This window comes from Dreissena polymorpha, chromosome 7, assembly GCF_020536995.1.
Source record: "Dreissena polymorpha isolate Duluth1 chromosome 7, UMN_Dpol_1.0, whole genome shotgun sequence".
Lineage (NCBI taxonomy): Eukaryota > Metazoa > Mollusca > Bivalvia > Myida > Dreissenidae > Dreissena > Dreissena polymorpha.
Genome location: NC_068361.1, coordinates 68,810,207 through 68,826,485, shown reverse-complemented (window position 1 = coordinate 68,826,485; position 16,279 = coordinate 68,810,207). Strand labels below are relative to the sequence as shown.

General features: G+C 33.5%; 1 protein-coding gene across 3 annotated transcripts; it reads right to left on the bottom strand.

Moving 5' to 3' along the window:
* Positions 1-641: 641 nt before the first annotated feature.
* On the bottom strand, positions 642-14,435 carry LOC127837673 (interferon-induced protein 44-like). 3 transcript variants are annotated; one of them, XM_052364927.1, is made up of 8 exons: positions 14,287-14,435; positions 5,627-6,165; positions 4,966-5,030; positions 4,636-4,833; positions 4,206-4,349; positions 3,865-4,036; positions 3,259-3,591; positions 642-2,303 (listed from the first exon to the last, which is right to left on the bottom strand). In XM_052364927.1, exons 1-7 carry the CDS (start codon positions 14,313-14,315, stop codon positions 3,266-3,268), a joined length of 1,473 nt encoding a protein of 490 aa, XP_052220887.1. In that variant the 5' UTR covers positions 14,316-14,435; the 3' UTR covers positions 642-2,303; positions 3,259-3,265. The 3 variants fall into 3 exon arrangements, with proteins under 3 accessions (XP_052220887.1, XP_052220885.1, XP_052220886.1); XM_052364925.1 differs by having other exon boundaries at positions 3,270-3,591; XM_052364926.1 differs by lacking the exon at positions 14,287-14,435 and adding an exon at positions 10,589-10,724 and having other exon boundaries at positions 3,270-3,591.
* Between the last annotated feature and the right edge of the window lie 1,844 nt (positions 14,436-16,279).

The following is a 16,279-nucleotide window of genomic DNA, read 5'->3' as shown; positions in this document are numbered from 1 at the left end:
CGAGGCAGCTACAAGTACATGTGTATCATTACCGAAATGGCTAAAAACTCAAGAGTACATACAACACAATATAGAAATACATAACCACTTCCGACATGAATCATCACCGAATATTACAAGATAAGTATTGATGCAAAGCATCAAAGGGCGTCGGGAATTTCGGTGTAAAAAGCACTAAATGAAGTTACATGGAACGATTTTTTTCTTAGTTTAAATGTTAATATATTGGCCGATTATTTTAAACAAAATAGAAAAAGATACTGGTATAACCATTATCTATGATGTTGTGTTATAACCCCGAATAACCATTATCTATGATTTTGTGTTGTAACCCCCAAATATGTCATAGTTCATTTTATTTACATGTACATTGGTTTCCTTTTTTTACTGGCATCCGTGTGCAGTTTTCATTAATGGAACAGAACTGTGTAGGTTTTTATAAAATCTGCTTCATCTTGTAAGCGTTATTTCATATTTCTCAACTTCAAGGGGAGACGATTCTGAACTTATTCTTACGTTGCTCATTTACGATAGAGGTTGAGTACTCATTGATATGAAAACACTGTAAAAGTTTTAATGTGTTTACGAACCCCCACCCTCTCACACATATATTTCATGGGCATAATAAAACAAAAAAATGGTTACAATTAAACCGAATATTTATTTAAACTAAAATGTCGACATCAAAACAAAAAGTTAACATAGAACACAAATAAAATAATTTGATTCTACTGGGACTCGAACCTTGGGCCTCTCACATGTGAAGCGAGCGTGAAACCACTACACTACGAAACCGCTTGAAAAATCATCTTCTTACTAAGATATTAATAAGCTATTAATAGTCGGTTTAAATGTAAACCCGAAAGTTTAAACGCTGGATAGTGAGCGGAGTTAAAGATCCGTACCAAAGGGTCCATACCAATGGCAAGATACGGATCAGGCCTGCGGCATTTTATATGTGGTTCTTAAAAAAACCTGTAGGAGGACTTGATAGTAATGAGACTGGGGTGCTGTGATGGTGCTCCTCATTGATAAGCGGCTGCTTCCTTTATTAAGACTCATTATTACAATTAATAATACGTGTCGCGCTTCGCGCTCTACAGCGCCTTTATTAGTAACAATAGGATATTGGAACAAAGAAGTTTTGTTTTTAAACAAAACCAGAAAGTTTTACCGGTTCGCATATTTGCCCAGTCCCTGTGATCTTTTATTATTGTCCAGTACCTGTGATTAGTTATTAATTAAAATAATTAGCTTTGCATTATTGGCAATAAATGTTGTACTAAATATATACATTGATCCGTAAAATAACTTCTCCTCCCATAAGCGAAAAAAAACGTATTACAAACTAGTCGCCGCACTTCAGTGCGACGCCAATAATAGATGCATATATAATTTATGTTCTGCTATTGGCAGATTTTCCCAATTATTTGTTTGGTTTGCTTTTTTTGCTTGATTGTTTAAAAAAATAGTATAATGTTTTTAGATTGGAGCTTAGGATTTTACATATTTATATGTTTTCAATTATACTTTAAAACTCCAGTTTCCAGAATACTTTTTGTGTTTTCTTTTACAAAATCGTTATCCCAACGTATACTACCTTGTTAAGTATAAATCGTATACAAATAAACAACAATATACTGACATAAATCGACATCAATGCAAAAATAATTCAACCACACACTAAAGATATAATGCAAATAAGTCCATCAAAGAGTAAAGATACAAAACCATACCGTTTATAAAATGCATTTTGAAAATTTTTCATGATCATTTTACCAGCATACAATACATGTGATAAAAACTTCTTTACAAGTATTAATTTATTTTATTTTGGTCGAATTAATAACAAACACCGTATCTGTTTAACGCTAACCTTTTGTGATTGTTAAATGTACAATGCATAATGATAAAAATAAGACCATGTTTATAAAATAAACATACAATTAAAAAACTGAATACGCTAGTAATCACACGCGAATGAAATGCACGAGAAAAAACAACATAAAAGTAAACAAGAAAGTACAACAAATCAAATAATCATATCACACTAAAAAGATAATATGTCATATTAATATACACGTAGGATGATATTTTGGAATTGGTCAGTAATGTTTTAGTACCTTTTACAAGTATTTGTGATAATGTTGATTCTAGCAATAGTTTTCATAACAATTGTCTAAGTACATCCGAAGTCCATTCTTCTTTATGAGAAATCATCATCATCATCATCGATATTGAGTTTTTTCTTACTGGAAAAGCCGCGAAGACCTTTGTGTTCCCCTGGAGTCATAGCCTTAGACCTGCATAAGAAAATATGGCTGTCATTATTAAATATTATTTATTATTTTATACAAAGGTTTAACTAATGACTAACAGCTTAACAAAACGGATGTTTAACACTTAAAGTGGAATAAGTATAGGGTCTTTAAACAACATGGCCAACTTCAAATAAAAAAACGCAGAACGCAAGAAATATACTAGTAATAATTCCTCTTCAACAATGTATTGCCCACATTATAAGTCAAACTTGATATGGTGCTTAAATAATCACAATTACATATACGAGTACTTCTATTATTTTTTTGCATTTATTCGTGCATGTGATATGTCTACACAAATTAAAAATATGCGAGGCGCACGATGTGCCAAATATAATTCACTTTACAGACATATTGCGTTGGAAGTGTTTTGATAAGACAGATACGCCAAATAATGTACGTACTTTTTATCATAATTACATCACATTGTAAGGATACCGACAGGAAACCAATTTGTTATCGCTGCGACAAATATTTCAATACGGCATTGATTGAGAAAGATTATATTGTATGCATTTATATATTTAAAGTGTGTTTCGTGTTTAAATAAGGAGACATATATGTAACAGACTGCAATCATAATGCACACATTATATGCTCTGAATGACAATGGTGTCCGTTAGTTAACGACAATTTTCGTTATAAACACAGGACTGGGTCTGATATTAAATTTGACTAGGTAGGTCGACTAAATCTTGTTTTGTTATGAAACGTTTCAATATAATATTGTTTTTATCTAAACGGTGTAAAGAGGGGTCACCGCAAGAAAAACTGTTTTAGCCTTTTTAGTAAATTAGATCCTTCCGTCATCGCAATTGAATACAGTTGTAAGCTTCATGCTATTCAACCCAGTTAACTTTTCAATAAAACTATCAAATTTACCCGATATTCACGACTGATATTACACAATATAAAACTATCATGAACAATATTGTACATATTTCCTACGATAAGTCCATTTGGCTTTTGTCAACTCTCTCCTCTTCAGGCCCTTCTGCCACCTCAGACCGCTGATTTTCAATGTAATCCTCAGCAAAGTATAGGATCTGTCTCAGCGCCAATAACGCCAGGATGTTCACTCCGTCATCAAGAAGCATCTCATCTTCGTAGTTTTTCACCGGAAACACATGGTTCTTCGGAAAGCCAATCATGTTGGAAATTTCCTGAACTTTTTTTTCTATAACAGTGCTTGTGTAAACCTTTTCTAAATGTTGACCGACAGCTTTATCTTGTATATCTATTTTCGTCAAGAGAACTGCTTGTGGAATTTCTGAAGGTTAATTATATAGCAAAATTGAAAAGAACTTCATTAACGTATAAATCTCAAAAATGTTTTCTGAATGAGAATTTCTTACAAAAATTACTAACATCATTAATAACTTTTACGTGGTATTTGTAACGTGATTTGTATGTCACATAAAGCAAATGTATGCAATTATTTGTAGTCATTATTTTCAGGTGTTAGTAATATGATTTATATGGTCGTCATCCAATATATTTATAAACATTTTTCTAAAGTTTCCGTCAACGAGAGGGTTCTTACGTTTCCTTGTTGCAGACTTCCTGAAGTTCTTAATTTTTTCCAACAGTTTCTCATCCAACTTTCCAATTGTTGTAGCGTCCAGTACGAACACAACGCAATGGGGCCTATCTTTAAGGCTTGGCTTCAGCACAAACATAGGGTCGTCTAAAGAAATCGACTTTTCAGCATTAAACTGAAAACATAAATGATTTAATTGGTTTTATTTGTAAACACTCAGCAAGATCCAGTCAACAGCTGACTATTGTTTTAAATACTGAAATAAAACAATTCGTGTTATACGATACTAGTAACTGGCTTTGCCGGTATGCTGTATAATAGTGTTGAATAAAAGCAAGGGTCACCTCATATCTCTCGGGTATATGTCCGTTAAGTAGATAGCTGAATTCCATCGTTTCGATTCCAAAGTTTGGTTCCAGGCCTCGTGTGTCGCAAAGTCGGACATGTAGCGGTACATTGTCCTTCGAGTTCAAAACATATGGCTGATACTGAAATAAAGCAAAGCTAACCGTTTACTTTTTAGAATGTGTCCAATGTGTAGGCCTTATATTGTGTATATGTATAGGAAATGTCAAAAAATCTGGTAATGAATAGTCAATTTTACGTAAATATGCACGTTTTACGTATGTGTTATTCAATCGGTAAGTGAATCAAGTTGCTTAAATAAAGTTCATTACGTCACGACATTCTGTATCATACAAATGTATTATATACTCATATTCCTGAATATAGAATTTCGACTACATGTGTAAAATCTGATTAATTTCTGTATACCGCAGTTGTGATGCTGTGTTGTCCTTCTCCACAAATAGCCCTTTGTGTCATTCTTCCTCTGAACACTGAATTCACCGTGTTACAGAAGCTGGATTTACCAGCTCCCACTGGACCAATCAGCAAGATACGATAGTCCTGAAGCTTCATTTCAGGGCTTGGTTGTAAAGATTTCACTTCTTGTAGCAATTCTTGAGACAACTGATCAGAAAAAACAAACAAACACACGTATTGATTAAAATATTGTTAATTTGTTAAAATAGTCGTTAAATTTACTCGAAAGCGACTTAAAAAAGAATCCCCACCGTGATATCGTTGATCGCGTTTACTTACCTTTCTATTCCATTCTGGCATCTTTCGCCAATGAGCTTGATAAGGCTCTTCTGTAACTTGTTTTACTGCAAAGCATGTGATTTGTATGTTGATTTTGTCAGTTAATTTGCATAATACGAGATAAGTTCCAAACGGGTCTAATACCACCCACCAATTTGTATGCTTTTTTATGTGAAAATAACTCAGGGATGAGAGCAATACTTGGAACAAAAGGTATCTTGCCCATATAACCTTCGTGCTGATGACATATTTTAAATTTCGATTGAATCATTTGAGAAATAAGGTAGTAGTTCGTATAAAAACTTCTTATATTTTAAGAGAAAATATTTATCGACAAACTGAAAAACGAACGGATCAACAGAGTTATTCAATTATACTCCGTCCCTTCGGTTTGATACAAATACAGATAATGCATGACAAAATTTTTTTGGTGTCAATTTCTTAATTTCCTACCGTTAGTAGGTTAATGAATATTAAGTATGTGGTATCTGTATCTGATTAATGAAACTCTTCGGGAGATACTTTATTGTTAAATCCGCAAATTTTTAATTAGAAGGTACAGTACAATACAAAAACCGCAACATTAAACATAAACCTGATAAAAGCAACGACTAAATAGATAATTTCATTTCTGAGACAGTACATGTAACTTTATATTTACCTGCAACGCTGTAAACTTCGATATCTGTAACAGTAACTACCCCGTTGTGGATTTCGTCCCAACTTGATACACCAGTCATGGCAAAGTGCGTTCCAAATGTGAATGCACCATCTAATTGGAATACACCGCTTGCGTTATTGATTGTGCCGCTAAATGATTTTAAATCAAATTTAGCTTCCTCGCCAAATGTCGGTCCGAAGTTTGGATGCGAATAAATGCCAAATGCCGCATCAGAAATGGGAAATTGACGTCTCGTATCTGTACCGGAAAATTTCAGCTGAAACAAGAAGGCCTTGTCATCTCTTGTCGAACCGGATATACTAGCTGCCCAACTGGCGGATGTGTAACCACCGAAAACAGACCCTTGGTTGTTGTAGATCACCGTGATTGTGGATCCTTGATGGTCGCATTTCTCGTGGAATTTCTGAGCAGAGCATCCGTCCTTTGAGATACTGTATAAAAGGCTAAAATTTTTTGGGCCCTGTCCAATCCAGCTTTCGATCTGGGACTTGTCGGAATCACGAAGTTGGCCAGTCATTCTGAAACACAAGGTATTGTTTGATGTCTTTTCGAATTTGCCTTTATAGATCGATATTATATCAAGAGGACTCGATCATTGAACGCTCACCTGAGAAATTGCAGCTCGCGGAATAATACTCGAGACCATGGGTTTGGGGCTACGCTTTTTGACAGGGCCTTTTTGAACATATTTGCTTTAGACGCTTGTGTAAAACTGTTCACACCATTGCATGCGTAAGGCATTTTTGATCAAACAGACATACTTTTTTACAAACTTAATAGGGGATCACTATCTGATGTAACACACACACAAGATTACACATATGAGCATTGTCTTTTAAGAGAAGACACCGTTTGAACTGATTTTGCTTACAAATGTATCTTAAAATACAATACCAGGAGCATGATTAGTTTTGACCCCAGGACATTTTAACAAATTTGGTAGAACACGACTACCTGCTGTATAATACCAAATAGCAAAGCCATCTTGTTGCAAAGAAAATACAGTTATTTTGATTTATTTATATTTAAAAAATGTGATCCCTGTGATGTAACACTGGTAACCCTGGAACGAGGCCAGTTTTTACTCCCGACATTATTTCAACAAATTTGGTTGAAGACCACCAAACGAGGTTAACAAATTCCACACATGCGTGCGATTCGGTTTCGGTGGAGAATACTATCAAGGTTAAATATTAGGAAAACATTTAACTCCCAGGGCAAGGCGAATTTTGACTCAATGGGAAATATTAAAACAATTTTTTAGGACCATTATATAATATGTACATGTTACGTTATAAATACCAATGAACTCGGCTTTGAGAGAAACATATTTTTTTTATTTTTTTGCTACATGCATATAAGGAAAACAAGATAAACCCAGGACGGAGCAAACACTTACCGCGGTATGATGATTTGAACAATTGTTGTACGGGGTTATGATCACGCTTTGCTCACTTGAATTAATAAAGCAAATAAATTAAACTCAGGGCGGAACCAATATTTACCAAATAAACTTAACATGTTTTTACATCGGGGCAGTAAATAGAACAAACTTGGTAAATGACCATTTTGATGTTATATAACAACTACTGAACCTCTGGGTTTTAAGGTAAAGATGTTATAAAAGTTAACTCTGTGTTGCAGGTAAATATTCAGCTCTATCAGGAAAACAAGTTAATCGCATGTAGATGGAAATGTTTTGACCCCACGAAATGATTTGAGCACACTTGGTATTCGGCCACAACACAAGTGTGCATAAAACCGATCATCATGGCCCTGCGGTTTCAGATGAGATAATATTTAGCGTATTTACTATAAACATATTAGAAAAACAAGTTAATCCTCGTACGGGTCTAATTAAGACCACATTGACATATTTTTATCACATTTGGTTACTAGAAAAAATGGCTAATTAAATCTGATTTAAATGAATAATTCTCGTATAATTCTCGGACTTAAGGTCAGGCTTGCTGCCGCCCATAATATAAATTAAACCTCTTCATTCCTTTTGATTGACCGTTCCAAGGCAATGACCCCGTCGTATAATGTATGTTTTGACTAAGTATCATTTCTTGTGTCATGCCGTTTACATTCAACAATCCAAAGCTATATACACATGAAAATCAAAGCACATAAAGGGCCTTATACAAATGACATAGATACGTTTCTTGAAATGATTGAAAACTAATGAAGTGACGACAATGTGCATGGTTTAAGACTGCTAGAGTCATGCAGCCAAATTATCAAATTATGGGGCCTTTATCTTTGGATTCAACTGTATTTTTGGACATTCGAATAAATAAGGAGTGTTTTACTTAAATTATATTTAACACATTGGTTGATGTCGTTTTCATACAAGTTTACATATTTAAGAAGCTATGAATCTTTAAACTAATACTTTGGCTGAATAAAGGTTTGGTTTTTCCATATGTTCACAGTATGAGGCTCTATAATCGTACTTCTTGTTTGAGAGAGTTATGCTTTGCTATTTATTTGATTCTAGGCTGTTAAATATGTGATCTCAGGGCCGTGGCTAGTTTCTGTCACATTGCCATTATTTTAACGAACTTTGTACAAGACGCCTGATGCACTTTACCAAACCCTAGCGTATCGAACTAATTGTGAAATATAAATTTTACGAGAAGGGCCTTTCGAATCATTACTATTCCGGAATTTGATAAAAAATATCGTTTCTCATATAATATTGTTTTTACTTTATTGTGAGCAATAGTAAGATGCGTGTCCTGGAAGTTTCCTTAGGTAATAACTTTAGGAAAATTAAGATAACCTTTTATTGCATGGACTACAGGGCCGTACATAAATTTGGAATTGACACAGTCCAATGTTGAAGAAGGGTAGGCACATTCTTAGTTTTAAAGTTGGAGAATCACAATCAAAACAATACCCGAATCATTTTATTATATTTATAAAAAATAGTTGTGTTTCCGTTTTAAGAAAATAAAGATGTATTAACAAGGTTATCTAACACACTTTTTCTGAAAGGGGAAGTCTCTCTATATTAAGTCAATTAGGTAAAACCAACATTCTTGTGGTAAATTGCCGGCATTTAAATATAAATACGCAGATGTCGTGACAAAAATAGGTATGTTAGCGATTCTTGCTGAAAGCCTGACTGATTTACGTGAATATTAGCATCCAATGTACAGAGTATTTATTAAAATTTAAAGTGATGGAAAAGAAAGGTCTTACACAGGTTTAGATAGCAATATTACACGTTACTCTACTCTGAAAGCCTCTGAAGACTGGGAATAGAAGAACATTGTTGATATGCCAAGAATTTCGAAATGCGCTCGAATTTAAGATGTTGTCTGAATATTAAAATTGATACTTTCTCAATGCTATTTTTTCAGATCTTGTCATAATATTATTGCTTTAGTTGCATATAATACGACATTTCGGAGTTTTTCGTTTGCTACAAATGGACAGACTTATTTAATAAAGCATAAACAATATTTTTACGTCTGTTTGCCTAATTTTGAACTAAGAGCTTGTTTATCAATACTAATGCAATAAACTGCCTGGACAATTCGTTTTTATAAAGTTATTGGTTTTAATGTGCTTTAAGAATCAACCACACACAAATAATGTTAAACATGACACTCACGAGTTTGTGCAAGTACACGTTTTAAATTATATTGTTGATATTTTATCACCGAGAATATCTGAATCATTCCCCATACGCAAGTGTCGTCTAATTCACACGTGAATAAATTGCGACCTTGAAAGATAATGTTTCCATGACACACATTGCACGCATACGGGAATTTCATCAACGTAACAAATTCGCAAAAATATAACATAAGCTACAAACATGTTACTTTTCAAATGTTTTGAAAAGTAGGCTTTATTAAATTGACAACCCTGAATTGATGTTATATACGAATCCGATTTGTTAAGTGATTGCAATTAATAAAACAAATTGTGTTTTTATTTAGAAGAATGAAACCACAAATATTGTTCCACATCATAGAACATACTCGCATGCTTCGAGAAAGAATATACCAGCAACGAAATGAATTCGACTAAATGCTTTTTTCCAAGTATATCGGCATGCAATCAGAAAAGGAGAGATACAAAATCTCACCGAAAACCAATTATTTCTGGATTTATTTCAGCATTATTTTGATAAAGTGCTCCAAAATAACCAGAGTAACAGATATCCACTTTAACGTTATCACCTTTTGAGTCAACGTATAACTTAAGTGGAATAACGGCAGTCAGCCATTTTAAAGCATTTAAAAATGTGTTTAAAATCGGTCAATATACTCGCAAAAATAAAAACTGTAGTACAATTATTGTCCATGTGTGTCATGTGTACAGAAATACACCATAAAAACTTGTTCTGAAGCATAGATCAATACAGTTGATTTTGAATTTAGTCCTGCAGATACACCGGTTTATAACATTATCATATTATTTTTTTTATTTTACTTCCAATTTAAATAGATGTAAACTTTTTTTCTGGATTCCTATACGTCATAAAACTGGATATAACACTCATGATATGTTTAGCGTGTACTATAAATCTCTATATCTATGTATCTTACCGGTCAACGGGGTGCAATGCGACATAAAATTTTCAAATACTGATTAATGACAAAAGTTAAAAAAAGTTAACTCGAATTGGAGTTTTAACATATCCGACAGACGCGTATACAACGGCTCGGACAAATGCGGACTGAAACTTTCTTCAGATTTTTATACCTGTCAAATTACAAAATGCAAACTTATAGTTATTAGACCTAATCTAGACCCGATTAATAATACTAGTATATTTTTATGAAACACAATCAGGTGAAGAAATCGATTATATTAACAATACCATATTTTATGCTTTCAATAAACCGAAGTTACAGATGTATTTTATTATTACACATTCCTTGACAATTATGTTTAGAATCAATAGATTTGTTTAATTACCCGAAATCGAATCCTCTGTATCAAGGAATTCATTGAGTCTTCTAAATACTTCGCCAAACGCAAATGCGCCTATAATGAATTGTTTTGACAAGCTTTAAACGCGGAGCAAACTGAACTATCAAAGTCCAGAGTGAAGGTTTCAAACAAACTGCTAGTAACGATAATATGCCGACGGAGATAAGTCTGGTATAAAATTAAAGCGACAACAGATATTTACTTCCTTTTAAATATGCTCTCACTATAGTTTGAAGTTTATCTTTAAATTTGGTTAAAATCTTAGCTTCAAGCAAACCTACTTTAATCTTCAAAAAACATAATAAGAACAAATATGAGGGTCATTATTGTGGGGCATTCAATTCATTTCAAATATGCGCCGCAATACTTATTGTTCAAATAACCAAACAAATGAATGTATCTTTGTCGTATTGATGCGAGTAATTTAGATCATATGGCTAACACACCGTATAAGCGACGAATATGAATGCAATTGTAAGGATTTTTATAAATGTCTGAAAGCAATTAAATCCTATCACTGACTATGATGGCCTTTTAGAACAATAAAAGATCGCTTATCTATATAAATAGTCCGTAAGTGTTTCTACTTCATGTTAAATGCTTTGCTCTGGTATTTTTGTTTAGACCAATTTCAAGAAAGAACTGTGTTTGGTTATAATCAACTGATATTATGATGTTATCAATTTCCTAATAATACATTCATAATATATTGATTCGGACGTCATTTGTGTTCGCATGAAAACAAGCAATATATGTCTGATTACAAGCAGCGAAACACTTTTATAACACGATACTAAGATGATTAAGTAGTAGATTTTTCAAGGATTGTAACTGAATGGTTGGCAGTGATCCTCAGTATTTCGAATTTCAACAGGATGTTTGATCGATGTAAAATCAAATTCGTTGAAATAAACACTAATGTGAGCAATGTGGACAGATGTTAAAAACTTAATACAGACCATGATAACAAAAACAAACAAACATACAACACGGTTATATCGCCCTTTTTTGTCGCCATGTATAAAATGGGCAATACCGAACGTCCATCGCGGTCAGCGCTTTCTTTGCGTTAAGACGAGAATATTGATCTTGAAAGATTATACTGAATTAAACCGTGCATTATATGATGTCTTTGAATGAATAAAAGCAGATACAAAACTAAAAACTGCATACATAAAACAATACGCAGCGTTTTTAGAATACACACTTAAAGTCAAAGAGTTAAAGAGGTTTATAAACAGCTAAATATAAGGCAAAGAAAATCTACACGCGTCATCAGGTGGAGGCACTAAAAGAACAGGCACATCTCTCCCTGTTTCATTTGACTTTATTATAGTGATTATAATTTGATGCATAATGTAAGCTCTCCGGGAGATCTTTTAAGAGGAATGCAGAATCGAAGCGTTAATGGCTTGTACCGAATATTGCGGCTATTATCATTGTTGACTCTGCCAATCCGAAAAAATACGGAAAGTGTTTTATAAGAATTAAATCAAGGATATTGATCAGTATAGTTTTGTTAAATTTTTGCATGTTTCCGTAGGTATGGATCTTAAAAGCCATAATGTTAATTGACGGTTTGTCAAAATATTCACAGTATTAAGATACATGATAATTTATGATAAAACGAGCGTACGTTCTTGTTATTTGTTATTATTTCAGTATTGACTTAACCGATAAACGTTTACTTAGCGTAAAGATTTAATCTATGAATCTGATGTGTGGTTTATATATTTAAAACAATGTAATTGTTTGCTCGGAGCAAATTCCCCGTCATAAAATTGACTATAAAATTAACCCATATGTATAGTAAACCGATTTAGATTTTTTAAGAATAAAAACGGTACTGCCAAACAATAATATCAAATATGCACATTACAGTACATTTTGCATGCACTGTTTTCCCTACGCGTGTTACAGCCGACATTTTTTTTGCCAAATCACTACATCCTTTAACCTGATACTTATATTTGTACAAAAAGAAAACAAACAAAATCGTCTCTAAAACAATCTACAAGACGGCCTGCACATGACTACTTGGACCACATAATATACCATATACACTACTTTTCTGTATTATAACAGATAATAGTATTTCACGCTACGAAAAGGGAGATATGCAGACGAGACATCGTATATGTACATATAGAGAGAATGTTGCGAGGCTTAGAACACCGGGAGTGCGAGCCTTGGCAAGCGCTTTCGGTGTTTGAGCCGAGCAACATAAACTTCTCTTTATTTTACGCTAATCCTAGCAATCTATTTATCCCATTATTGTTTTGTCAACGTAACATAAATAGATCTAATAACATTAACAATAATTTTAACTCATTCTTAAAAGCGCTTAAAATCTAACGAATGTAACCATGGGTAGTGATATAGAATGTATTTGTTCTGGTACGCAAAATAGTCTTAACAAATTTCACACACAAACTGTAAAACGATAAAAACATATCACCATATGCGTCGATTTAATTTTACGCAGCAATCAAATTGTAACTCATTACGACCGCGAAAAGAAGATCTTACTTTAATATAATTCATTTTATTTTCGAAAGGAAATGATCAATATACACTATGGCGGCGATTGCTCCTGACAAAATGATGTCGATGTCAACATACATGTACATGTAGATTTACACACAGATCAAGTCGTTTTAAACATAAATTATCAAAAAAAACTATACTCGTCTAATTTTTTATTGGACGCTGCAGATTTTGATGGCGTCTAGATCTAGCCTTCACATCCTGTAGTTTGTGGCCCAAACACAAGACAATCCGTTATAGACTTTCTTTGATAAAGTGCACGCGACAGGTATATTCAACAAGGTGGGATAGTTTATTCCATGGGGTGTTATACCGTCAATGTCGGTATAAAAATGGGATAAAAAATGATACGCAACATGTTCTAAAATTAAAAAAAAGCAATAACAATTGTGGAGAAGTTAAATACAAGTGCAATAGAAGCTAATTCTTAATTTATTGTAATTTATTGTAAACACGAGTCCAACATTAATCAATATTACAAGTTAGGTTTTAATGTTCAATATCTCCACTTCAATATAAAATGGTTCGCCAAGTGATGCGGGTGTATTAAAACAACGCGCTAGTTTTGGAATGATTAATTTGATTGGTCGCGTGATAAAAGTCGGTTAGGAGCATCAGAACACAAAATAGTAAATATGAGCACGATAAATTGTGATATTACCATTTTTCCTATTAATGAATTTTAACACTGAAATGGATTTGAGTCCCCTCTGTTTCAACATTGTCATTTCATTTTATGTCGCAATCATTATACCCCCAAATTGCACTATTAGAGCAAAATTGAAAGCGGGAATCCCCTCCTACTCACAACTTGAAGGGACCTGACATTCCTGAAGGTTTTCCTTGAAACAAATCCATATTACTTATCACTTAATTGCATGATACTTATAAAACGAATGCAGTAGAAAATATCTGTTAGAAAAGATTACACGATTTAAATAGTCAATAATGATTTTCTGATCATACGGCGAATATAAATCATATTTTAGATATTTTACCAAATAATTTTACAGTTCACATCTCTTGAAAACCAAATTAACGAACTAAATCGTTGTCAATATTGTTATTCCTAAGGTTTCGCAAGTTTTCTTATAATATTTATCTTGCTTATTACTGTAAAGCAATAATGCTCTTACCTGTCTGATAGACAGCTGTAACCGCACATAAACTTCACATTTGAAACGCAAAGCAATATAACAAGACCACGCAGTTTTTACATAAGATCTTTGCGCAGTCGTTTTCAGAAAATTGTTAACAGGAAGATAATTTGTTTTTCGTGAAACTGAAAGTAAACATGCTACTCTTATATCACACGGAAGTAGTCATTGGTAATCAACTTGTCTACAGAAGTGAGGTTTCAATTTCAGTTTCGAACGAAATATCTGTTATTTCATTATCGGGATAACACTCGTTTTCGAGGGCATGATCATCTGCGGGCGCTCAAATCCGGATTTTGAGAACGCCCGCAGATGATCATGTCAGAAAAATGTGTATTTTCGCTATTATTGCATTGACAAATCACACATACCAAACTAAATTAAAATAACATTGAAAACATTATGTCTTGTTCATTCGACATCGACAAAATAATTCGATTATTTCATATGACGTCATACAGTTCAGGGTTGTGTGTTACACTCACTCGGTCATCATCAGAAATGACGAGGCTTTACCTTCGGATAGGTAGTTTTCGATTTAAAATGTGTTCAAACAGTAGATTAATGCAAATTTGAAATGCAGCCGCGCAAAGTAGGAATTGATGAATTATTTTGGAATTCACTGGTCGTGATGGTTAAATATATCGTCAGAATACGTCATTGTTTTCATAGATGTTTCTTTCGTACAGGTCTATCATATTTTGTTCCAACTAAATTCTCTAAAAATTAATACTGCCAACATATTAACACTGAAGTATTTCAAGCATACAGCAGGGACGTTGAAGGTACATCAACACTTAAAAGTACAGCATAGTCCTTTGAAATAATGAGTAAATAACCTTAAGTTCATTGAAGTTGCCATAAAATAAAGCTGTTGTCAAGAGAGTGCAGATGGTATTATTTGAAAAGTGGATTGAAATATTCATTTCCTTTATCCCTGCATGCATGAGGAAACTGGTGCTTATTCAGTTTTCCATTTATGATTGGAAAGTTGTCGAAGGCTGGAGCTATTAACAAAGTTCAATGTTGACCCTGAGGGGGGTGAGGTTTTACAAATCTGCATTCCATATTGACATAATCCTCAGACAATAGATTCTGGTCGTGTTCAAATGACATATCATCCAATTATCAACTCTACTTCTTTCTATGTGCATAGATTTTAGCTCGCTTCTTTTCACGTGACTTGCTATTACAAGTTTACATAGATCTACATGTAGATCTACTTGTCTCCCTTTCAACACTACAGTAAGTTGTAATCGATTATTGTTGGATTTTAAGAAACATTGCGAATGATGTTTATTATGACAGCGGAAATTTAAAATGGACCACTTGCCCCCGTATCCCGATTCATTGACTGAATTCGGGTCGGAACAAAAACAAAATTAAGTTCTTTGACATTGAGGTCAAACAGTAAAATATCAAAGAAAAAGAGGCCAAAGTCTTATATTTTCTTATCTGATTATTTGTCTAGATTTGCTTTAAATATCACCACAGGCGTAATAGGATTTAAAAAATTTCAGGGGAGAACCCCCGGAACTCCCATTTTTATGTTTAATATCCGGGCCTACAGCTAAAATAATGCTAGCTACGCCCCTGGCTCTCCTACAGACAAATTGGGATGGTCGTTTCTTAATTGTGAAAATGAAGAGTCGATGGTAAATAGTATTTAATTTAGTTGTTTGATATAATAAGAAGCATGTAAACACATTACACAAATACTCTTTCATATAAACATCAAAATTGTTCATATTCTTGATCAATTTTATTGGCGTCGCTCTGGAGAGCGGCGCCTAGTATGTAATGCATTTGTTTTCGCTTATGGGAGGAGAAGTTATTTTACGGATCAATGTATATATTTTTGTTTTAAGAATATCTTTCATAGTGGTGATTTTTTGTGTAAATTAGTGTAAATAAGTACTGCATTTGTGCCTATAACATTTGTTACAACATTTATTGCAAATAATGCAAAGCT